This window comes from Eumetopias jubatus, unplaced genomic scaffold (genome assembly GCF_037043125.1).
Source record: "Eumetopias jubatus isolate StellerSeaLion01/CBP00866 unplaced genomic scaffold, mEumJub1_p1.0 scaffold_7, whole genome shotgun sequence".
Taxonomy (NCBI): domain Eukaryota; kingdom Metazoa; phylum Chordata; class Mammalia; order Carnivora; family Otariidae; genus Eumetopias; species Eumetopias jubatus.
Genome location: NW_028274813.1, coordinates 61,915,887 through 61,942,155, shown reverse-complemented (window position 1 = coordinate 61,942,155; position 26,269 = coordinate 61,915,887). Strand labels below are relative to the sequence as shown.

At 40.7% G+C, this 26,269-nt stretch overlaps 1 protein-coding gene across 2 annotated transcripts in view; it reads right to left on the bottom strand.

Annotated features, from left to right (window-relative positions):
• Positions 1 to 12,926: 12,926 nt before the first annotated feature.
• EAPP (E2F associated phosphoprotein) overlaps positions 12,927 to 26,269 on the bottom strand; it is a 29,354-nt gene continuing 16,011 nt past the window's right edge. Inside the window, exon 6 of one of the 2 annotated variants that reach the window (XM_028114846.2) lies at positions 12,927 to 13,501. In XM_028114846.2, coding sequence (XP_027970647.1) covers positions 13,225 to 13,501 — 277 coding nt within the window. In that variant the 3' untranslated portion in view covers positions 12,927 to 13,224. The remainder of the gene's footprint in view (positions 13,502 to 26,269) is intronic. The other variant, XM_028114848.2, reaches the window with a different exon arrangement.

The following is a 26,269-nucleotide window of genomic DNA, read 5'->3' as shown; positions in this document are numbered from 1 at the left end:
TGAGTCCCACATCGGGCTCCCTGCTCAGCGGGGAGTCTGCTTCTCCCTCCCCCTCTGCCTGCCACTCCCCCTGCTTGTACTTTCTCTCTCTCTGTCAAATAATCTTTAAAAATAATAATAATTCATAAGAAATTCAAACAATAGAATACTACGTGGCAATAAAAAGGAACATTTATACATGCAACAACATGGATGTCAAAATAAGTAGGCTAAGTGAAAGAAGTCAGACAAAGAGGTCTATTCATGTAAAATTCTGGAAAATGCGAAAATGCAAACTATAGTGACAGATCAGTGGTTGCCTGGGGTGGGGGGCTGTTGGGGAAAAGAAATGGATAACCAAGAGGCATAAGGTAACTATTTGGGATGATAGGTACCTTTAATACCTTGACTGTGGTGATAGTTTCATGGATATATACATACGTCAAAATTAATAAAATTGAACGCTTTAGTATGCAATTTATTGTACATCATTTATACCTCAATAAAGCTATAAAAACATTAAAAATATGCAAACCAAGGCATGCCTGACTGGCTTAGTCAGTAGAAAAATATGACTCTTGATGTTGTAGTTGTAGGTTCAAGCCCCATGTTGGGTGTAAAAAAAAAAATCTTTTAAAAATTTTAAAATAAAAATAAAATTTAAATATGCAAAGCAAATCCAGAAATATATAAAAACTATGATATGAACCTAAAACTATTCTAAAAAATTATCTATTAAAAAAAACTAGGGGTGCCTGGGCGGCTCAGTCAGTTCAGGGTCCTACTCTTGATCTCAGCTCATGTCTTGATCTCAGGGTTGTGAGTTCAAGCTCTGCTGGGTGTGGAGCCTATTTAAAAATTAAAAAATAATAATAATAAATAATAAAAATTGTAATTGTGCCAGGGGCGGGTTCCCAAGATCACACCCAGTTTCACTGGTTCATATAGTCACACTCGTGGCTATGATTTACTACCGTGAAAGGGTACAAAGCAAAATAGGCAAAGGAGAAAGTCACATGAGCAAAGTCCAAAGGAAACAAGGCACAAGTTTCTAAGAGACACCGAGTGGAATCATCAGGACACACTTAATTCCCCTAACAACAAGTTATGACATGTGTGAAATGTTCTCTACCAAGGAAGCTCATTAGAGATGTGGTTCCCAAGGTTTTTATTTGGGGTTGGTCACATAGGTACCCTCTGCCTAGCAGTACCAAAATTCCAGACCCTCTGAAGGAAAGCAAGGGTTCAGCATAAATCACATTGTTTATACAAACAGTTTAGGCAGAGTGAGCCATTCTTATCAGTTAGGGTGTTAGAACCTTCCCAAAATTCCTGGTTCTCTCTCAGATGCTAGCCAAGAACTAACCTGGTAAGCAGGCCTTTCAAAGTCAGGCCAGCTATGTTAACCCTTTTCCACACGATACTATAAACTAGTTGACTTTATCCCAGAAATGTAAGGGTAGTTAACATTTATAAAATCTATAAATAACATTCCCTAATCAAAAGCAACTAATCATGGGCGCCTGGGTGGCTCAGTCATTAAGCGTCTGCCTTTGGCTCAGGTCGTGATCCCAGGGTCCTGGGATCGAGTCCCACATCAGGCTCCCTGCTCGGCGGGAAGCCTGCTTCTCCCTTTCCCACTCTCCCTGCTTGTGTTCCCTCTCTCACTGTCTCTCTCTCTCTGTTAAAAAATAAATAAAATCTTTTAAAAAAAAAGAAACTAATCATTTTAATAAACAGAGAATGTATTTGATTAAATTCAATACACATTAATTATAAAAACTTCTAGCCAAGCATAATTAATCTGATAAAATATATCCACCAAAAAAAAAACTACAGCAAACATGATTTCTTTTTCTTTTAAGATTTTATTTATTTATTTGACACAGAGAGAGAGAGAGACGGAGCACAAGCAGGGGCAGCGACAGGCAGAGGGAGAAGCAGGCTCCCAGCTGAGTAGGGAGCCCGATGCAAGGCTCGATCCCAGGACGCTGGGATCGTGACCTGAGCCCAAGGCAGATGCTTAACTAACTGAGCCACCCAGGCACCCCGATGGCAAACATGATTTCTTAAAACATTAGAAGCAGGGGTGCCAGGGTGGCTCAGTCGGTTAAGCAGCCCACTCTTTGTTTCAGCTCAGGTCATAATCTTGCAGTCATGAGACTGAGCCCCATGACCAGCTCTGCAATCCACATGGAGTCTGCTTCAGATTCTGTCTCCCTCTCCCTCCAGTTTGCTCTTTCTCTCTCTCTCTCTCTCTCTCAAATAAATAAATAAAATAAAATCTAAAAAAAACGAAACATTAGAAGCATACTCTTTAAGTCAGGGACAAACAAGAATGCCTACAATCGGGCACCTTGGTGGCTCAGTTGGTTAAGCGACTGCCTTTGGCTCAGGTCATGATCCTGGAGTCCTGGGATTCAGTCCACATCAGGCTCCCTGCTCAGCGGGGAGTCTGCTTCTCCCTCTGGCCCTCCCCCCTCTCATGTGCTCTCTCTCTCTCTCTCTCACTCTCTCTCTCTCTCAAATAAATAAATAAACCTTTAAAATTAAAAAAAAAAAAAGAATGCCTACAATCAATGCTTCTTTTCAACATTTTACTGGAGATCCTCACCAGTCCAGTAAGAGAAAGAAATAAAAGGCATAAGGATTGGAAAGGAAAAAAGAAATGCCATTATTCATAGATGACAGAGTTGTCTACCCAGAAAAAAAAAGCCAAGACAAAAGTTTAGGAACACAAGAGTCTAGCAAGATGACTGAATATAAGATTGATTTATAAAACCAATTGGCGGGGCGCCTGGGTGGCTCAGTCATTAAGCATCTGCCTTCGGCTCAGGTCATGGTCCCAGGGTCCTGGGATTGAGCCCCGCATCCGGCTCCCTGCTCAGCAGGAAGCCTGCTTCTTCCTCTCCCACTCCCCCTGCTTGTGTTCCCTCTCTCGCCGTGTCTCTCTCTGTCAAATAAATAAATAAAATCTTAAAAAAAAACAATTGGCTTTAAATGGACAAATTGTACAGTATATGAATTATATCTCAATACAGCCATTATGTTTTTTTTAAATCAACTAGGGCTGGTGAGTATAGAGCTTTGGTGAGTGGGGACTATGTAACTGAACATTTATAGCTTGTGCTAACAACAGGAATGGCTTTGCGTCTCATCCAAAAGCAAAGCAAATACCAGATTTTTTTTAATACAGCAACTGTACTGAGATATAATTCATATACCATACAACACATGCATTAAAGCCAAATTTTACATATATATATATATCTTCTATTCAGTCATCTTGCTGAACTCCCATATTTCTGAACACTTGGCTTAGCCAAATCACTATGTTATATGCCTGAAACCAATATAATAACATAATATATGGCAATTACACTTCAATTAAAAATAGGAAAAAAAGGGACACCTGGGTGGCTCAGTCATTAAGCGTCTGCCTTCAGCTCAGGTCATGATCCCAGGGCCCTGGGATCGAGCCCCACATCGGGCTCCCCTCTCCCACTCCCTCTGCTTGTGCTCTCTCTCTGTCAAATAAATAAATAAAATCTTAAAAAAAAAATAGAAAAGCTAGGCCAGACAATTACGAAAGTTAAGGCACTCAAACAGAGACCATGATAGTGATATTGTTTAACTGTACCTTTAAAAAATCCAAAAATAGGGGCACCTGGGTGGCTCAGTTGGTTAAGCAACTGCCTTCGGCTCAGGTCATGATCCTGGAGTCCTGGGATCAAGTCCCGCATGGGGCTCCCTGCTCAGCGAGGAGTCTGCTTCTCTCTCTGACCCTTACCCCTCTCATGCTTTCTCTCTCTCTCTCTCTCTCTCTCGTTCTCTCTCTCAAAAATAAATAAATAAATCCTTTAAAAAATAAAATTAAAAATTAAAAATCCAAAAATAATCTGGAATTGGAGACAAACACTAAATTCAAAATTGAAAAACCTGAGGAAGATGCTCCATTCAAGAGAAAACTCCACGCTTAAATGACAAGCTCTACCAGAGAGATTAAGAAGTTAATCAGCAAACTAATATAACACTGCATGTTAACTAAGTGGAATTAAAGACTTACATTAAAACAAAAAGAAGTTCATCAGCATTATCGGGAAGGAACCATCAACGGTCTCCACTGGTGTGCAGAGACTCCGGGGTAAAAGAATTGAAAAATACGGCAGCACCAAAACAAAAAGAATGAATGAGCCTTCCCATTTCTCTAATTGCAGCACAAGTAGTGATTATTTAAATTTGGATAAAATAACAGAGATGATTTTCATGATGGTTAATGCTTGGGTAGGACAGAGGACCATTCCTTCAAGTGGACACATTAGACCCTCTATTAGTGATCTGACTTCAGTGAAAGTGAAGAAAATGACGAACTCACTATAAGTGAAATGAAAGTCTTTTGGTTTCTGTGAAAGGAAAAGGAAAAACCCCAGTAAAGAAAGGGAGAAGAATCCACCTAAATCAAAATGTAGTATTTTGGGGCCCCCAGGAGATGCTGCTGCTATAGCAGCCAATAAATTAATCAGCTCACACCAAAACGGGTTTCTCTCACTTCAGAGCCCATAAGGAAACCACTAACAAATATTAAGTCCCGCAGCTGAAAAGCAAAAGGTCTAAATAGATTCCACAAGCAGCATCAGGAAGTAGTGGTACTAGCAGCCCACTGTGCATGCTTATAGTAAGTCTTGATAACTGGTATGTTTCCCAAAAACTTCAAGCATCTTCCTATAGAACACAGCATCTGCTCAAACAGAAACACAGTGAAACTGAGAGATCAGCATTTTGGTTTAATGAATGGGAGGAAGCTATGTGAATGCCCGTGTGTGTCTGTGTAAATAATCACTTTGTATTAAATCACTGACACAGGAAGTACTTCTCTACTACCCCATTAGCCCTACTATAATGTCAGTTAATATATTTTAAGGAACCTTAGGTCTGAATTTATCATCGATAAATACTTAGAAATATTTTATATAAAGGTGTGAATTTTAATCAGCTGCTAGTCATATATATGTAATTAATATATCTATTGCTTATATATGGATTTCAAATCTTACTAACCTTAAGAATTAATAATACCTAATATAGTTAGTTGTGCCTTATAAAAACATAGATGTTAACCCAAAAGTAAGCAATTCAGAATGATTAAAGTGGGAATCTGTCTTTTTTATTTAAAAGCAATTGCACCGGGGCACCTGGGTGGCTCAGTCGTTAAGCCTTCTGCTCAGGTCATGATCCCAGGGTCCTGGGATCGAGTCCCAAGTCAGGCTCACTGTCTTCAGGGCGTCTGCTTCTCCCTCTGCCCCTCCTTGCACTTGTTCTCTCAATCTCTCTCTCTAATAAATAAAATCTTAAAAAGCCCCTCCTTTCACTTGTTCTCTCAATCTCTCTCTCTAATAAATGAATAAAATCTTAAAAAAAAAAAACGTGTATAAGAATGTTCATGATACCAATGTTTATAATAGCAAGATAGGGCGCCTGGGTGGCTCAGTTGGTTAAGCGACTAACTGCCTTCGGCTCAGGTCATGATCCTGGAGTCCCGGGATCGAGTCCCACATCGGGCTCCCTGCTCAGCAGGGAGTCTGCTTCTCCCTCTGACCCTCTTCCCTCTCATGCTCTCTCTCTCTCATTCTCTCTCTCTCAAATAAATAAATAAAATCTTTTAAAAAATAAAAAATATAATAGCAAGATAAACAGGGGGAACCTGAGTGGCTCAGTCAGTTAAGCTCCAATTCTTGATCTCAGGGTCAGTCCTGAGTTTAAGCCCCACATTGGGCTCCACTAATTCTATAATAGCAAGATAAATAAATAAAAATAAAAGCAACCCAAATATCAAGGAGCAAAAAAATAACTCTTCTCAATGGGCAAGTTTCAACTCAAATCACTTCCTTGGGCCTTCCCCAAGCTTTTTTTTTTTTTTTTAAGATTTTATTTATTTATTTGAGATAGAGAGCGAGAGAAAACAAGCACAAGCTGTGGGGCAGAGGGGGGCAGAGGGAGAGGAAGAAGCAGACTCCCCCCTGAGCAGGGAGCCCCACCAGGGGCCGATCCCAGGACCCCAGAATCATGACCCGAGCTGAAGGCAGACGCTTAACCAACTGAGCCACCCAGGCGTCCTCTCCAAGCTTTATTTAAATTTAAAACACACACCCACACTCAGTCACTCTTCTAGCAGGTGCACTTACATCAAGACACAACTCAGTTGCTATCTGAAATCAGTGTATTTTTTAAGGTTCTGTCTTCTCCCCAGGAGACAGTAAACTCTATGAAAAGAAGAATATTGCCTCTTCTTACTTTGTATCTCTAGGTCTTAGCACATAGTAACATTGAAAATAAAGGGAAGGAGGGAGAGAAATCACAAGTGGGAAGGAAGGGCAGGGCATATGAAGGAGAGTTCATTGAGATCTCACAGAAAAGGGGAAATGGGGGGGGCGCCTGGGTGGCTCAGTCACCAGGCTCTGGAATATACTGAGAAATTCTTCAAAATTGTTCCTGCTTTTGGGGTGCCTGGCAGGCTTAGTCCAAAAAGCATGACTCTTGATCTCAGGATTGTGAGTTCAACCCCACGCCACATTGGGTGTAAAGATTACTTAAATAAAACTTAAAAAAAACTTTTATAAAAAAATTGTTCCTGCTTTCTAGCTTACACTCTTACTCCCACTATTGATATGCTTCATCAGTGGGGGGTGGGAGGGTCCTATTAGAAGACAATGGAAAATAAGATTCACCTTCATTGAAACGTGCTTTATCATCAACTTTGCTCATCTCATAAAATGAAGGATGACAATTGTTAGGGGCTTAATTGGCATCCTCCCAAAATTTATATGTTGAAGTCCTAACTGTGCTATCTAAACAGGGTGTCTGTCCGATCAGATGGGGGCCCCCAAATGTGGGGTGATGTTTGGGTGGAAAACAGTGACGTGGGCAGTCGAAGAATTCACCCGAGGCAGAACAAAGGAGATAGAAGTTTATTGAATGCACCGCAATGGAGTGGAGGGCAGGACCGCAGAGGACAGCTGTCTGGGAGGAGGCAGTGGGTGGGGCTGTTTTTAAAGGGGGAAGGTGAAGGGGTATGCCGAGTTTGGAATCTTCCCCTTTTTTGGTAACTGTGCCTGGTTCTAAGAAGCCCATTGGTTAGTTAGGGCCTGCGGATATTCTGAGGTGGGTTACCTGATGGGCCCGTCTATTCAGCCAGGGGGTCGCTGTAGGACCTTTCTACATTCCATCCCTCAAGCCTGTTTGCCTTAAAGCTAACCCCTACACTAACCCCTATTCCTCAACATGTGACTATACTTGGAGACAGGATCTTTAAGGAGATAATTAAGGTAAAATGAGGTCATACAGGTAAACCCTAATCCACTGCTACTGGTTCTTATCAAGAGGAGATTAGAACACAACACTTGTGAACACAGAGGAACCACCCTGCGAAGACACAGCAAGCATGCAGCCTTCTGCAAGGCAAGGCAAGAAACCTCAGAAGAAACCAAACTTGCTGACACCCTGATTTTGAACTTCTAGCCTCCAGAACTATCAGGAAATAAATGTGTATTAAGCCACCCAATCTGTGGTATTTTATATGGCAGCCCTAGCAAACTAATGCACTGATCTAAATGAAAAGTATTCTGCCTAGAATTGCTTTAGTATGAAGAAAAATTTTCCTGTGCTTCCCTAAGTCCCATAAACTAACACCTATTAAGTGAAAGTAAAATCTGTCACACTATTAAGAATTACTGAAATTGCTTAATTTTCTGAGTATGGGATGTTGGTAAACTGCTGCTAACCTTTTGTCCCCTTACTGATCCACAAGAAGAGTCAAACAAAACCAGTTTATCCATGTGGCACTGCAGGCACAGCACTCGGGGCCCATAAGCTTTTCCAGAAAAGAAAATGCACAGGGAAAAAAATGTCTGCGATCTGGGCAGGGAATGGGCAGTTCCTGGTTCTGAATAAAACATAAGAGATGTTTAATTAAATTCACATATAAACTTCATTAATTTTTAAATTTAAAACATATATGATTTTCATTATGTTTGAAAATTAGTACATTAGATTTTTGTATTTCTTAAGAACTCCCATGTATGCACAATGACTGTTTAAAAATCATGTCAAATCACGGAACGCCTAGGTGGCTCAGTCGGCTGGGTATCTGCCTTCAGCTCAAGTCATGATCCCACGGTCCTGGGATTGAGCCCCGCATCGGGCTCCTTGCTCAGCGGGAAGCCTGCTTCTCCCTCTGCCTGCTGCACCCCCTGCTTGTGTTCTCTCTCTCTCTCTCTGACAAATAAGATCTTTTAAAAAAATAAAAAATAAAAATCATATCAAATCAAAAATAAATAAAAATCATATCAAATCATAAATGAGTCAATATAGTCCAATAATTTCAAAAATAAGAATAATCCATTCAAAAGGTTTTATAAGGAAAATATTCAACATTGGATATAGGTGCATCTTACTATCTGATATGACAGGGTAGGGTCTACCTTTTCTCCTTCCACTCCCTAACTGCCTGTCTCCTTTAGTTCCAAATCCCTGATAATACTTCAGAAAGCCTGATGCAGTATTCCTGCAAGGGAGGGCTGGGGGTTGAGAGGGCAAAGTTTCTAAGGATTAAGAGGATGAGGAGCTAAGAAAAGAAGCAAGCACAAATAGTCCAAATAGGATGTACATGCAAACAGACCAAACATAAATACCTCCCTGGGCCCTTTGAAACAGAAGTGACAGACTTAACAAGCAACAGATTTCATGCTGTATTTCCATACATAGTGTTAGAAGCCCACATCTAAAAGTAGGTACTCTCTGGGAGCTAAGAGCAGCTCCTGGCTTACAACCAGCAAGAAAACAGCAACTTCAGTCCTATAAGAATGAAGAGGTGGATTCTGCCAATAATTTAAGGGAGCTTGGAGGTAGAATCTTCCCCAGTCAAGTCTCCAGACGAGAATGCAACCTGGCCGAAAACTTGATTACAACCTTCTGAGACCCTGAGTATAAGACACTAGGCTGTACCCACACTCCCAACTCACAAAAATTATGGGGTGATAAATGTGCCATTTTTAGGCACTAAGTTTGTGGTCATTTGTTACACAGCATTAAAAACTAATACAGTGAGCCAAGCTGATCAGGAAAAAGAACAGTTAGTTTCAGTGGGATCACCAAACCATAGCCCCAGGCCCACATATTTAAATTTCATTGAAATATTAAATAATTTGTGCTTCATTTAAAAAGGGAAGGGGGAGCGCCTGGGTACCTCAGTTGGTTAAGCAACTGCCTTCCGCTCAGGTCATGATCCCAGAGTCCTGGGATCGAGCACCACGTCGTGCTCCCTGCTCAGTAGGAGCCTGCTTCTCCCTCTCCCTCTGCTGTTCCCCCTGCTTGTGCTCTCTCTCTCTCTGTCGAATAATCTTTAAAAAAAATACTAAAAATAAAAAATAAGTAAATAAATAAATAGAAACAAATAAAAAGGGAATGGGGACAGATTAAGACCACAAACGGTTCTTTAAAGGCTCCTGTGTAGCTCTTTAACAGAGATAAGAGAAAAACATTTACAATTACAAAATGTATTTTGTAATACAAAAGGCTATACTGAAAAGCACGGATTGTTAAATAATCTGCAGATATCACATTGTAGATAGCATCCTAAGAAAACAAAAGAACAGGGGCAAACAGGGCGCCTGAGTGGCTCAGTTGCTAAGCGTCTGCCTTTGGCTCACGTCATGATCCCAGGGTCCTGGAATCAAGCCCCGCATCCGGCTCCCTGATCAGCGGTAAGCCTGCTTCTCCCTCTTCCACTCCCCCTGCTTGTGTTCCTTCTCTAACTGTGTCTCTCTCTGTCAAATAAATAAAATCTTTAAAAAAAAAAAAAAGAAAAGAAAAAGAAAACAAAAGAACAATCAAAGCTATGCATTAAAAATTGCAGTGGGGGGCGCCTGGGTGGCTCAGTTGGTTGAGCGACTGCCTTCGGCTCGGGTCATGATCCTGGAGTCCCGGGATCGAGTCCCGCATCGGGCTCCCTGCTCAGCGGGGAGTCTGCTTCTCCCTCTGACCCTCTTCCCTCTTGTGCTCTCTATCTCTAATTCTCTCTCTCTCAAATAAATAAATAAATCTTTAAAAAAAAAAATTGCAGTGGGGGCGCCTGGGTGGCTCAGCGGGCTAAGCATCTGACTCTTGATTTCAGCTCAGGTCTTGATCTCAGGGGTCGTGAGTTCTAGCCCCCTGTTGGCCTCCACGCTAGGCATGGAGCCTGCTTAAAAAAAAAAAAAAATGAGGTGGGGCAACTATCACAGTCCACTCTGCTTCAGGCCAGAACAGTGTTCACCACCAATTTCCGTAAGTGATATTTCAAAGAATTTTTTTTTTTTTTTTTAAGTAAGAGGACATGGGGCTCCTGGGTGGCTCAGTTGGTTAAACATCCATCCAACTCTTGATTTCTGCTCAGGTCATACGTTATCTCAGTCACAAGCTCTGCACTCAGCACGGAGTCCGTTTGAGATCTCTCCCTCCGCCCCTCCCTCCCCCACACTGCTCATGCATTCTCTCTCTCCCAAAAAATAAAATAAATAAAATGAGAAATAAAGACATAAAGAAGAGCTGTACAGCTTTATATTTTATAATATAATACTCAAATATATTATACTCTATTCTTGGATCACTTTATTTGCAACAGCTTCATGGTTACCCTGGGAATTATAATTGCCATCTTAAATTTTTTTTTTTAAGATTTTATTTATTTGAGAGTGAGCAAGAGAGAGAGCGCGCAAGTGAGGGGAGATCAGAGGGAGAGGGAGAAGCAGACTCCCCGCCAAGCAAAGAGCCAATGAGGGGCTCAATCCCAAAATTCCGGGATCATGACCCGAGGGGAAGGCAGACGCCTGACTGAGCCACCCAGGCACCCCGCCATCTTAAATTTGTGACAAACTAGCTTGAACTTAGCGTCAATAGTACACAAAACTCTGCTTCTACACAGTTCTGTCCCTCCCCTTTATTTTTTTTTTAGTTATTTGAGAGCGAGAATGAGAGAAAGAGAGCACATGAAAGGGGGGAAGAAGGGTCAGAGGGAGAAGCAGACTCCCGGCGGAGCAGGGAGCCGGATGCAGGACTCGATCCCAGGACTCCAGGATCATGACCTGAGCCAAAGGCAGTCGTTTAACCGACTGAGCCACCCAGGCGCCCTGTCCCTCCCCTTTATGTTATTGCCAGAAGTTATATCTTTATATATTGATTTCCTGCCTCACTTTTATTATTGAGTAACATTCTGAGTATGGCCTTTTACATGTCTGCCCCCGGTGGTCTTTATGTATAAGACTACTGAGAACCTTGCAGTGAAGTAGAGATGAGCATACAATGGAGGGGTGGTTGTAGGATCTGAGAAGAAAGTAGGGTTTGCAACGACAGTAAGTGGGAAAGAGATCTTCCAAAGCTGTAATATGGCAAAAACAAGGTTAAAATAGACTAGTAGTATTATTTTGTAACATATCATCTGGCAATATTTTGAAACTTTTAGATGTATACATACATACTGCTTCCAATCAGATATCAGCATATTATAAAAATTATAAAATATGCTATTAAGACATTGGAAAGTCCAGAGAAGCAAAATCTGTCATTTTTCTGCCTCCACCCAATTCATACAAACACCACACCATCACTGGTTCCAGCTCTCCTTCTGTGTAGCTTTTAGAAAGCATAGAAGGCAAGGCAGTGGGAAGAACATGTTTTCCCTTCTGGAGGTGTATCATTCTCTGAGGGAGTATATAGAGGTCCCCCTCAAGCTCGGCTGAGCCCTGACCTCTGCGAGGAATCACTGCTCTAGTCCAGTCTTTTCATTTTATAGATGAGAAAACTGGGACTCAAAGGAACAGACTTGACCAAGATTAGTGTGATAGAACCTGAATTAAAACATATTTCCTGGGCCATCTGCCTAGCTCAGTCAGTAGAGCATGTGACTCTTGATCTCAAGGTCATGGGTTCTAGCCCCACATTAGAGATTAACTTTCAAAAATTAAAAAATAAAATCTTAAAAAAAAAACGTATTTCCTGGGGCACCTGGGTGGCTCAGTTGGTTAAGCATCTGACTTCAGCTCAGGTCACGATTTCAAGGTCCTAGGATTGAGCCCCACATTAGGCTCCCCACTCAGCCGGGAGTCTTCTCCCCCTTCCCCTCCTCGTGTTCCCTCTCTCTAATAAATAAATAAAACCTTTAAAAAAATATATTTCCTGGGCACCTGGGTGGCTTAGTCAGTTAAGTGTCTGCCTTTGGCTCAGGTCATGATCCTGGAGTCCTAGGATTGAGTCCCACATCAGGTTCCCTGCTCAGCAGTGCATCTGCTTCTCCTTCTGCTACTTCCCCTGCTCATTCTCTCTCTCTCTCTAATAAATAAAATCTTTAAAAAAATATATAGTTTCTGACTTTATTCCACTCTACTATATCTCTATTAGATATCAGGACCCTGAGTTTCCCAATGTTTTGGGAAATAGTCCAATCATTCTTTTCAAAAGCACAGATGCCTACAATGCAATTTCCTCCAAGCTGTCACTAATGATTTTTATATTATTAATATAAAAAAGGAAAAACAATACTTTGGTTGCTGGCAACAGAAATTTCAGAACAAATGGGGGCACAAGAGGCAGCAACAGGACTTTTAAGTCTAAGGGTCGAGGGTGAGGTTGCTCTTCCTCACCATAAATTTCTATTTACTGTGTTAATTCACTACATTTAGTATACTGTTACTATGCAATCCTTTTAGGGAAAGACCTGTATTAATTACTCAAAGCACCTGGCAATATTAACTCCATGTAACTGTAATAGTTACTAAATACTGTCACTCCATACTATGGGGTAGAAAGTAAATAAAGATACTTCTTAGCAAAAACAATATACACAGAAGCCAGGCAATAGTTTCTTGTTTAATCACACCACAAGTATAACCAAAATAAAAATAACACTAAAACAAAGATTACTTATAACTCCAGAACATTTTAATTCTAAAGAGCTTTAATATATAAAAAGCCCCATAATTTCCAAATGCCCCTCAAAAAGGGAATGAATAATCAGTCCCATCAGAGCTAGGGAAAAAAAATTTTTTTAAGGGGGTGGAGGGATGAAGGTTGACAACCATTCTCTTTCAAAAAGATAAACACTGCATTCTCAAATAACCGCTCAGAATGTCACTTGATATGAATAGGCAGGAGGAAAATACCTGTCCATATCTGCCTCATATACTGTATTGGGCAATTAAATGCCAACTCAGCTATTTAAGAATGACTTGCTAAAACATTGAAAAAATGAAAGACTTCGTCCTTGTCATAGACTGCCACTTCAGTGGAACATTCGGTGCACATGACTGGGTGGTAGATTTCTTCCACTTGCGCCTCGGCCTGCTCTGCAGCATCTTCATGGTTAGACCTCATCTTCTTATGGCCTCTCCTTTTCTTCCTGTTCTCTGGGATTTTGTATCTTAGAACCTCCTCTTTGTTGACAGAACAATTCATCACAAACATTGCTCTATACTGAGTTTTGTAGGATTCATGCCTAAGAGGAAAATGAAATAGAGAATTTGGATTTGCGTTCTATTTTAATAGGTTATCCATTTAGATCAAAAAATTTTATTGAAGTATAGCTGACACAATGTTACATTAGTTTCAAGTGTACAACACAGTGATTTGAGAAGTTTACATGTTAACACTATACTCACCACGGGTGTAGCTACCATCTGTCAACGTACAATGTTATTACAATATCACTGTATTTTATCCCCATGACTTACTCACTCCATACCTGGAAGCCCGTATGTCCCACTCCCCTTCACTCATTTTGGCCATCCCCCACCTTGCTCCTCTCTCGCAACCATCAGTTTGTTCTCTGTAATTATGGGTCTGTTTCTGCTTTTCATCTGTTTGTTCGTTTTTTTTAGATTCTATGTATAAGTGAAATAGAGTATTTGTCTTTCTCTGACTTATTTCACTTAGCGTAATACCCTTTAGGTCTATCCATGTTGTCACAAATGGCAAGAGCTCATCCTTTTTATGGCTGAGTAATATTCCACTGTGTATATATTCCATATTCTCTTTATCTATTCATCGATCAAAGCACCCTTGGGTTTTCATATCTTTCCTACTGTAAATAATACAGTACACACAAGGGTGCATAAATCTTTCTGAATTACTGTTGTCATTTTCTTTGGATAAATACTCAGTAGTGGAGGGGCACTTGGGTGGCCCAGTCGTTAAGCGGCTGCCTTCGGCTCAGGTCATGATCCCAGGGTCCTGGGATCCAGCCCCGCATCGGGCTCCCTGCTCAGCAGGAAGCCTGCTTCTCCCTCCCCCACTCCCCCTGCTTGTGTTCCCTCTCTCGCTGTGTCTCTCTCGGTCAAATAAATAAATAAAATCTTAAAAAAAAAAAAAAAACTCAGTAGTGGAATTACTGCATCACAGGTCATTTCTGTTTTTAATTTTTTGAGGAATATCCATACTGTTTTCCACAGTGACCATGCCAATTTACATTCCCACCAACACTGCACAAGGGTTTCCTTTTCTCCACATCCTCACCGCTTTTTCTTTTCTTTTTGATTTTAGCCATTATGACAAGTGTAAGATGATATCTCACTGTGGTTTTGAGTACATTTCCCTGATGATTAATGACGTTGAGCATCTCTTCATGTGTCTGTTGGACATCTATATGTCTACTTTGGGAAAATGTCTATTCAGTACTCTGCCCATTTTAATCAGATTATTTGGGTTTTCTGGTGTTGAGTTGTATTAGTTCTTTATATATTTTGGATAGTAATTCCATATCGAATAGATCATTTGCAAATATCTTCTCCCATTTTGTGAGTTGTCTTTTCATTTTGTTGATGGTTTCCTTCACTGTGCAGAAGATTTTTATTTTGGTGTAGTCTCAACAGTTAATTTTTGCTTTTATTTCCCTTGCCGCAGAAGACATGTCTAGAAAAATGTTGCTATGGCTGATGTCAAAGAAACTACTGCCTATGTTCTCTTCTAGGAGTTTCGTGGTTTCAGGTCTCACATTTAGGTCCTTAATCCAATTTGAGTTTATTTTTGTGTATGGTGTTAGAAAGTGGTCCAGTTTTCCCAGCACCATTTATTGAAGAGACTGTCTTTTTTTCCCCATTGTATATTCTTGCCTCTCCACATGGTTAAAATTTGAGAACACAAAAAAACTTACTGAAATACAACCAAAATAAAACATGAGAACAAAATGGGAAATTTAAAGAAATGTTAAGAGTTATTTTAAGAATAGGAAAAAACTTGTTAATAGAGAATAGTTTAAAGAATGAGGGGCCCCTGGGTGGCTTAGTTGTTGAGTGTCTGGCTTCGGCTCAGGTGGTGGTCCTGGGGTCCTGGGATTGAGCCCCACATCAGGTTCCCCACTCAGCGGGGAGCCTGCTTCTCCCTTTCCCACTCCCCCTGCTTGTGTTCCTTCTCTTGCTTTGTCTCTGTCAAATAAATAAAATCTTAAAATAAAAAAAAGAATGAATATATCCTCTTTTCTACTGCTTTAAAAGTAACTTTTATCTCTGAAAAAATTATTTGCTCTTCAAACTTAGAAAGACAAGAAACTTGAGAGCTAATGTTTAAACAATCTTTGTCTTTTCACAGTGGCCTGAAACTCTGCCCTCCTCTCATTACAAGTGGTGCCATTCTTGGGGCACCTGGGTGGCTCAGTCAGTTAAGCATCTGCCTTCGGCTCAGGTCATGATTCTGGGGTCTGGGGATCGAGCCCCAACTCGGGCTCCCTGTTCAGCAGGGAGCCTGCTTCTCCCCCTGCTCCTCCCCCCACTTGTGTTCTCTAATAAATAAATAAAACCTTTTTTAAAAATTAAATAAAAAAAAAACAAGTGGTACCATTCTTGTCACCATTTTAGTAAAAGAAAACTTAAAGAGCTTCTGACTTTACAATGTCTACTCTTGGCTTTACTCCAACAGTCTACAGAACAGATAATGCTTCATTTGTTCTCCTCATACATTCAATATTTTCCTACTTCTTTCTCCACCTAATAAGTTGGTTTTTTTTCCCCTTAAACCTCATGCAACAGAAATATCTATCTGGCTAAACACAGTGAACTCAAGTTATACTTTCATTAGTTCCAAAAGTTGATCTCCACCACCACCACCACCACCACCAGGAATTTAGACTATGCAAGCTGGTACTTCTCCAAGTAAGACTGTAAAAATTTCATTTATACTCTACTGGATTGGAATCCTGTATTAACATGGAATGTAATTTTTACCAAGGCCAATTTCTATTGTTACATCATGAAACAACTTCTTTTGAGTATAGGAACTCTATAATAACATGGTTTAATTTGGAAGAGAAACTGAAGTACAAAAACATTTTACTTTTTCTACATTTCATAAACATGCTGAGTATCAACTTATATACAAAAACCTTAAGAGTTCATATGGAAAGCACAAAATTTAATTGTTGCAGATGATCAAAAACCTCAAGCTTGGGACGCCTGGGTGGCTCGGTCGGTTACGCATGTGCCTTGAGCTCAAGTCATGATCCCAGGGTCCTGGGATCGAGCCCCACATCGGGTTCCTTGCTCCATGGGGAGCCTGCTTCTCCCTCTCCCTTTGCCTCTCTCCCTGCTTGTGCTCTCTCTCGCTATCTCTGACACTATCTGTCCCTCTCTATCAAATAAATAAATAAAAGTTTAAAAAAAAAAACCTCAAGCTAGCTAATAAGGTAAACTATATCTGGCTATTCATTAGTTCCTAGAACAAATCCACCACCTACTTAGTTTCAGCTTCATCACTTAGTTTCAGTTAACTTGATTCAAAACATGGACTAAGCTAGACATTTATGAGTCCACCAGAAAGGGGGGGTAGGAAAAGGGTTAGAGTATATTTGATTAAAAGAATGAAGGGGGGCGCCTGGGTGGCTCAGTCCGCTGAGTGTCCGACTCTTGGTCTCAGCTCAGGTGTTCATCTCAGGATCATGAGTTCAAGCCCCACATTGGGCTCCACTTAAAATAAAAGTGGAGCCTACTTAAAAAATTTCTGGGCGCCTGGGTGGCTCAGTTGGTTAAGCAACTGCCTTCGGCTCAGGTCATGATCCTGGAGTCCCGGGATCGAGTCCCACATCAGGCTCCCTGCTCGGCAGGGAGGCTGCTTCTCCCTCTGACCCTCCCCCCCATGTCCTTTCTCTCTCTCTCATTCTCTCTCAAATAAATAAATAAAATCTTTAAAAAAATAAATTAAAAATTTCTTTAAAAAGAATGAAGGAAAAAAACTCATGATCATCTCAATTGATTCAGAAAAAGCATGTGATGAAATTCAACACCTATTCATGGTAAAAACACCCAATAAACTAAAAACAGAAGGAAATTTCCTCAATACAGTAAAGGCCATGTATGAAAAATCCATAGCTAACATCATATTCAATGATGAAAGAAAATTTTTCCTCTAAGATCAGGCCGAGACTAAAAAGTCCTGCTTTCACCACTGCTATTCAACATAGTACTGGAAGTTCTAATCAGAGCAATTAGCTAAGAAAAAGAAATAAGAGGCATCCACACTGGAAAAGAAGTAAAATTATCTTTGCTCACAAATGACATGATCATATATATATATATATATATATATATATATATATGCACAATATTGTGAAAGCAGTTAATGTCACTGAATTATACACTTAAAATGGTTAAAATAGGGGCTGGAGCAAGATGGCAGAAGAGTAGAAGACCTGGATTTCATCTGGTCTCAGGAATTCAGCTAGATAGGGATCAAACCATTCTGAACACCTACGAACTCAACAGGAGATCGAAGAAAAGAATAGCAGCAATTCTCTGAACAGAAAAGCGACCACTTTCTAGAAGGCAGGACGTGCAGAGAAGTGAATCTGAGGCGATATTCGGGAAGATAGACGGCGGGGGAGGGGGCCTCCGACGGCCGCTTCTGACAAGTGCTAGAGCAGCAGAGCACAAAATCAGAACTTTTAGAAGTCGGCTCCGCTGAGGGACATCACTCCAGTGGCTAAATGGGGGGTGGAACCCCCGCAGGACAGTGTGGTCTCAGGACTCTCGGGGTCTCAGAAAGACCAGGGGTGCCTGAGTGCAGCAGAGCTCCCAGGTATCTGAGCGGGGAAGCCAGCTGCAGAAATGGAGCTGAGTGGTGGGCTCTCAGGTCGGGGTTGCCATAAACCATGATCCGTGGCACAGTCGGGCCACTGCTCCTCCAGCAGGGACCCAACAAGCAGCAGATCCGGAGAGACTCTCCTTCCTCCCCCGGGAGGAGCGGCGCGGGAGCGCACCGCAGGGATCTGCTGGGTCTGGAGACTCCACACGGGGTCGTGTGCCTGAGACAGAAACGCCCGGTCACAGGCCAGGTGAGCATGGAGTGAGGCCAGAGACCGGGAAGACGGGAGTGACTGACTGCTTTTCTCTGGGGGCTCACTGAGGAGCGGGGCCCCGAGTTCTCGGCTCCTCCAGGGCAGAGATTGGGAGGCCACCATTTTCACTTTCGTCCTCCAAAGCTGTATGGAAAGCTTGCAGAGAACAAAAGCTCCCGAGAGCAAACCAGAGCAGATTATTTACCCTGGACCGGCAAGGACGGTCCGCCTCCGGCAAACACATTTGGTAACCACAGCAACAGGCCCCTCCCCCGGAAGATCAGCAAGAACAGCCAGCCAAGAGCAAGTTTACCGATCAATGAGGACAGCAAAACTCCGGCACTAGGGGAATACTGCACATAGAATACATGGCTTTTCTACCATGATTCTTTAGTCATTCAAAGTTAATTTTTTTAAATATTTTATTTATTTATTTGAGAGAGAGAATGAGATAGAGCATGAGATGGGGGAGGGTCAGAGGGAGAAGCAGACTCCCTGCTCAGCAGGGAGCCCGATGTCGGCTCGATCCTGGGACTCCAGGATCAAGACCTGAGCCGAAGGCAGTCGCTTAACCAACTGAGCCACCCAGGCACCCTAATTTTTTTTTAACTTTTTTTTTTTATTTTTTTCCCTTTTTCAACCAACATCTTATCAATCCCTTTTTTAAAAAACCATTTTTATTTTTCATTTTTAGAGTCATATTCTATCCCTTCATAGTAGTTACCCTTATTTTTGGCATATATATATGTTGTTCTTTCTTCAAAATTCTGATACGGTTTCTTCTAACAGATCAAAATATACCCTAAATCTCTAGTATATGGCTTTGTTCTAGTCTCCTGCCCAATCACATTCTCTCCCTTTTTTTTTAAATCCTCTTCTTTCTTTTTTCAAACAACTTATCAATTCCTTTCATAAAACTTTTCATAATTTTCATCTTTACAGTCATATTCCATCCCTTCATCGTATCAACCCTTATTTTTGAACATACATAAGTTTTTCTTTCTTTAAAATTTTGGGAGGCACTTTCTTCTAACAAACCGAAATACACCCAAAATCCAGTGTGTGGCACTGATCTATGCACCAGCCTGATCATATTTGATCATATTCTGTGTTTTTGTTTTGTTCTGTTTTTGTTTGTTTTTATCTTTTTCTTTTTTTTTTCTTTCTTTCCCTTTCTTTTCCCCCAGTTTCAGGTCTTTTCTGATTTGTTTAGAGTATATTTTCTGGGGACGTTGTTAACCTGTTAGCATTTTGTTCTCTCATTCATCTATTCTCCTCTGGACAAAATGACAAGACGAAAAAATCACCTCACCAAAAAGAACAAGAGGTAGTACCGACTGCCAGGGACCTACTCAATATGGATATTAGTATGATGTCGGACCTAGAGTTCAGAATGATGATTTTAAAGATACTAGCTGGGCTTGAAAAAAGCATGGAAGTTATTAGAAAAACCCTTTGTGGAGAAATAAAAGAACTAAAATCTAACCAAGTGGAAATCAAAAAGGCTATTAATGAACTGCAATAAAAAATGGGGGCCCTAACTGCTAGGATAAATGAGACAGAAGAGAGAATTAGTGATATAGAAGACCAAATGATGGAAAATAAAGAAGCTGAGAAAAAGAGAGATAAACAACTACTGGATCACGAGGGCAGAATTTGAGAGATAAGTGATACGATAAGACGAAACAATATTTGAATAACTGGGATCCCAGAAGAAGAAGAAAGAGAGAGAGGGGCAGAAGGTGTATTGGAGCAAATTATAGCAGAGAACTTCCCTAATGTGGGGAAGGAAAGAGGCATCAAAATGCAGGAGGCACAGAGAACCCCTCTCAAAATCAATAAAAATAGGTCAACACCCTGACATCTAATAATAAAACTTAGGAGTCTCAGAGACAAAGAGAAAATCCTGAAAGTAGCTCGGAAGAAGAGATATGTAACCTACAATGGTAGAAACATTAGATTGGCATAGACCTGTCCACAGAGACCTGGCAGGCCAGAAAGGACTGGCATGATATCTTCAGAGCACTAAATGAGAAAAATATGCAGCCAAGAATATTATATCCAGCTAGGCTGTCACTGAAAATAGAAGGAGCAATAAAAAGCTTCCAGGACAAACAAGAACTAAAGGAATTTGCAAACATGAAACCAGCCCTACAAGAAATCTTGAAAGGGGTCCTCTAAGCAAAGAGAGAGCCTAAAAGCAACACAGACCAGAAAGGAACATAGACAATATAGAGTAACAGTCACATTACAGGCAATACAATGGCACTAAATTCATATCTTTCAATAGTTACCCTGAATGTAAAAGGGCTAAATGCCCAATCAAAAGACACAGGCTATCCGATTGGATAAAAAAACAAGATCCATTGATATGCTGTCTCCAAGAGACTCATTTTAGACCCAAAGACACCCCCAGATTGAAAGTGAAGGGGTGGAAAACCATTTACCATGCTAATGGACATTAAAAGAAAGCTGGGGTGGCAATCCTTATATCAGACAAATTAGATTTTAAACCAAAGACTGTAATAAGAGATGAGGAAGGACACTATATCCTACTTAAAGGGTCTATCCAACAAGAAGATCTAACAATTATAAATATCTATGCCCCTACCATGGGCACAGCCAATTATATAAGGCAATTAATAACAAAAGTAAAGAAACACATCAACAATACAATAATGGTGGGGGACTTTAACACCCCCCTGACTGAAATGGACAGATCATCTAAGCAAAAGATCAACAAGGAAATAAAGACTCTAAATGACACATTGGACCAAATGGACTTCACAGATATATTCAGAACATTCCATCCCAAAGCAACAGAATACACATTCTTCTCTAGTGCCCATGGAACATTCTCCGGAATAGATCACATCCTAGGTCACAAATCAGGTCTCAACCGGTACCAAAAGATTGAGATTATTCCCTACATATTTTCAGACCACAATGCTTTGAAACTAGAATTCAATCACAAGAGGAAAGTCAGAAAGAACTCAAATACATGGAGGCTAAAGAGCATCCTACTAAAGAATGAATGGGTCAACCAGAAAATTAAAGAAGAGTTTAAAAAATTCATGGAAACAAATGAAAATGAAAACACAACTATTCAAAATCTTGGCATACAGCAAAGGCGGTCCTAAGATGAAAGTATATAGCAATAGAAGCCTTTCTCAAGAAACAAGAAAGGTGGGCGCCTGGGTGGCTCAGTTGGTCAAGCGACTGCCTTCGGCTCAGGTCATGATCCTGGAGTCCCGGGATCGAGTCCCACATCGGGCTCCCTGCTCAGCAGGGAGTCTGCTTCTCCCTCTGACCCTCTTCCCTCTCGTGCTCTCTATCTCTCATTCTCTCTCTCAAATAAATAAATAAAATCATTAAAAAAAAAGAAAAAAAGAACCAAGAAAGGTCTCAAATACACAACCTAACCCCACACCTAAAGGAGCTAGAGAAAAAACAGCAAATAAAGCCTAAACCCAGCAGGAGAAGAGAAATAATAAAGATCAGAGCAGAAATCAATGAAATAGAAACCAAAAGAACAGCAGAACAGATCAATGAAACTAGGAGCTGGTTCTTTGAAAGAATTAACAAGATTGGTAAACCCCTGGCCAGACTTATCAAAAAGAAAAGAGAAATGATCCAAATCAACAAAATCATGAATGAAAGAGGAGAGATCACAACCAACACCAAAGAAATACAAACAATTATAAGAACATATTATAAGCAACTATATGCCAGCAAATTAGATAACCTGGAAGAAATGGATGCATTCCTAGAGAGGTATCAACTACCAAAACTGAACCAGGAAGAAACAGAAAACCTGAACAGACCTATAACCACTAAGGAAATTGAAGCAGTCATCAAAAATCTCCCAAGAAACAAAAGCCTAGGGCCAGATGGCTTCCCAGGGGAATTCTACCAAACATTTAAAGAAGAATTAATACCTATTCTTCTGAAACTGTTCCAAAAAATAGAAATGGAAGGAAAACTTCCAAACTTGTTTTATGAGGCCAGCATTACCGTGATCCCAAAACCAGACAAAGACCCCATCGAAAAGGAGAATTACAGACCAATATCCTTGATGAACATGGATGCAAAAATTCTCACCAAAATACTAGCCAATAGGATCCAACAGTACATTAAAAGGATTATTCACCATGACCAAGTGGGATTTATCCCTGGGCTTCAGGGTTGGTTCAACATCCGCAAATCAATCAACGTGATACAATACATTAACAAAAGAAAGAACAAGAATCATATGATCCTCTCAATAGATGCAGAAAAAGCATTTGACAAAGTACAGCATCCTTTCTTGATCAAAACTCTTCAGAGTATAGAGATAGAGGGCACCTACCTCAATATCATAAAAGCCATCTATGAAAAACCTACAGCGAATATCATTCTCAGTGGGGAAAAACTGAGAGCTTTCTCCCTAAGGTCAGGAATGTGGCAGGGATGTCCACTATCACCAGTGCTATTCAACATAGTATTAGAAGTCCTAGCCACAGCCATCAGACAACAAAAAGAAATCAAAGGCATCGGAATCGGCAAAGAGGAAGTCAAACTCTCACTCTTTGCAGATGGTATGATACATTATGTGGAAAACCCAAAAGACTCCACCCCAAAACTGCTAGCACTCATACAGGAATTCAGTAAAGTGGCAGGATATAAAATCAATGCACAGAAATCAGTGGCATTCCTATTCACAAACAACAAGACAGAAGAAAGAGAAATTAAGGAGTCGATCCCATTTACAATTGCACCCAAAACCATAAGATACCTAGGAATAAATCTAACCAAAGAAGCAAAGGATCTGTACTCAGAAAACTATAAAATACTCATGAAAGAAACTGAGGGAGACACAAAGAAATGGAAAAACATTCCATGCTCATGGATTGGAAGAACAAATATTGTGAAGATGTCAATGCTGCCTAGAGCAATCTACACATTCAATGCAGTCCCCATCAAAATACCATCCACTTGGGACACCTGGGTGGCTCATTCGGTTAAGCGTCTGCCTTCGGCTCAGGTCATGATCCCAGTGCCCTGGGATCAAGTCCCGCATCAGGCTCCTTGCTCAGCAGGGAGCCTGCTTCTCCCTCTGCCTGCAGCTCCCCCTGCTTGTACCCTTGCTCACTCTCTCTCACTCACTTTCTCTCGCTCATGCTCTAACAAATAAATAAATAAAATCTTAAAAAAAAAATACCATCCACTTTTTTCAAAGAAATGGAACAAATAATCCTAAAATTTGTATGGAACCAGAAATGACCTCGAATAGCCAGAGGAATGTTGAAAAAGAAAAGCAAAGCTGGAGGCATCACACTTCTGGACTTCCAGCTGTTACAAAGCTGTCATCAAGACAGTATGGTACTGGCACAAAAACAGACACATAGATCAATGGAACAGAATCGAGAGCCCAGAAATGGACCCTCAACTCTATGGTCAACTAATCTTCGACAAAGCAGGAAAGAATGTCCAATGGAAAAAAGACAGTCTCTTCAACAAATGGTGTTGGGAAAATTGGACAGCCACATGCAGAAGAATGAAACTGGACCATTTCCTTACACCACACACAAAAATAGACTCCAAATGGTTGAAAGACCTAAATGTGAGACAGGAGTCCATCAACATCCTAAAGGAGAACAGAGGCAGCGACCTCTTCAACCTCAGCCACAGCAACTTCTTCCTGGAAACATCGCCAAAGGCAAGAGAAGCAAGGGCAAAAATGAACTGTTGGGATTTCATCAAGATAAAAAGCTTTTGCACAGCAAAAGAAACAGTCAACAAAACCAAAAGACAACCGACAGAATGGAAGAAGATATCTGTAAGTAACATATCAGATAAAGGGCTAGTATCCAAAATCTATAAAGAACTTATCAAACTCAACACCCAAAGAACAAATGATCCAATCAAGAAATGGGCAGAAGACATGAACTGACATTTTTCCAAAGACATCCAAATGGCCAACAGACACATGAAAAAATGTTCAACATCACTCGGCATCAGGGAAATCCAAATCAAAACCTCAATGAGATACCACCTCACACCAGTCAGAATGGCTAAAATTAACAAGTCAGGAAACACAGATGTTGGTGGGGATGCGGAAAAAGGGGAACACTCCTACACTGTTGGTGGGAATGCAAGCTGGTGCAACCACTCTGGAAAACAGTATGGAGGTTCCTCAAAAAGTTGAAAACAGAGCTACCCTATGATCCAGCAATTGCACTACTGGGTATTTACCCCAAAGATACAAATGTAGTGATCCGAAGGGGTACGTGCACCCCAATGTTTATAGCCGCATTGTCCACAATAGCCGAATTGTGGAAAGAGCCAAGTGTCCATCGACAGATGAACGGATAAAGAAGAAGTGGTATATATATACAATGGAATATTATGCAGTCATCAAAAGGAATGAGGTCTTGCCATTTGCAACGACGTGGATGGAACTGGAGGGTGTTATGCTGAGCGAAATAAGTCAATCAGAGAAAGACATGTATCACATGACCTCACTGATATGAGGAATTCTTAATCTCAGGAAACAAACAGGGTTGCTGGAGTGGTGGGGGTGTGGGAGGGACAGGGTGGCTGGGTGATGGACATTGGGGAGGGTATGTGCTATGGTGAGCGCTGTGAATTGTGCAAGACTGTTGAATCACAGATCTGTACCTCTGAAACAAATAATGCAATATATGTTAAGAAAAAAAAAGAAGATAGTAGGATGGGAAAAATGAAGGGGGGTAAATCGGAGGGGGAGATGAAGCATGAGAGACGATGGACTCTGAAAAACAAAGATCAGAAAGTTCTAGAGGAGAGGGGGTTTGGGGGATGGGTTAGCCTGGTGATGGGTATTAAAGAGGGCATGCTCTGCATGGAGCACTGGGTGTTATGCACAAAAATGAATCATGGAACGCTACATCAAAAACGAATGATGTAATGTATGGTGATTAACATAACAATAAAAAATTGGGAAAAAAAGGTTAAAATAGGGAACAAGAGTACCTACTCTCACCACTCCCAGTCAACACTGTACTGCAAGTCTAGCCAGGGCAATCAGGCAAGAAAATCAAATAAAAGGTATCCAAATAGGAAAGACAGTTGTATGTATCTCTGTTTGCAGATGACATAATCTTCTACACATATAATTTTACAGACTCCACAAAAAAAAAAGTTAAAATAAATATGAGGGGCAGGTGGGTAGCTCAGTTGGTTGGGCATCTGCCTTCAGCTTGGGTCATGATCCCAGGGTCCTGGGATCAGGCCCCATATGGGGCTCCCTGCTCAGTGGGATGCCTTCTTCTCCTTCTCCCTCTCCCTCTGCCACTCTCCCTGCTTGTGCTCTCTCACTGTCTCTCTCAAGTAAATAAATAAATAAAGTCTTTAAAAAATAATAAATAATAAAATAAAATAAATATGAAATTCAGTAAAGTTTCAGGATACAAAACCAATACACAAAGATCTACTGTGTTTCTGTACATTAACAGTAAACTATCTGAAAAAGAAATTAAGAAAACAATCCCATTCATGATGCCATCCAAAATAATAAAACACTTGGAAATAAATTTAACCAAGGAGGTGAGAGATTATACACTGAAAACTGTAAGACATTCATGAAAGAAATTGAAGAAAATACAAGTAAATGGAAAGGTACCCCATGTGCATGCATCAGAAGAACTACTATTATTAAAATGTCCATACTACCCAAAGCCATCTTATCAACACAATCTTATCAAAATTCTAATGACATTTTTCACAGAAATAGAAAAAAGCCTCAAATTTGTATGGGATCACAAAAGACCCCAAATAGCCAAAGCAACCTTGAAAAATAAAAACAAAGCTGGAGGCATCACACTTGCTGATTTCAAGTTGTACTACAAAGCTATAGTTACCAAAACAGTATGGTACTGGCATAAAAACAGACTCACGGACCAAAGGAACAGAACAGAGAGCCCA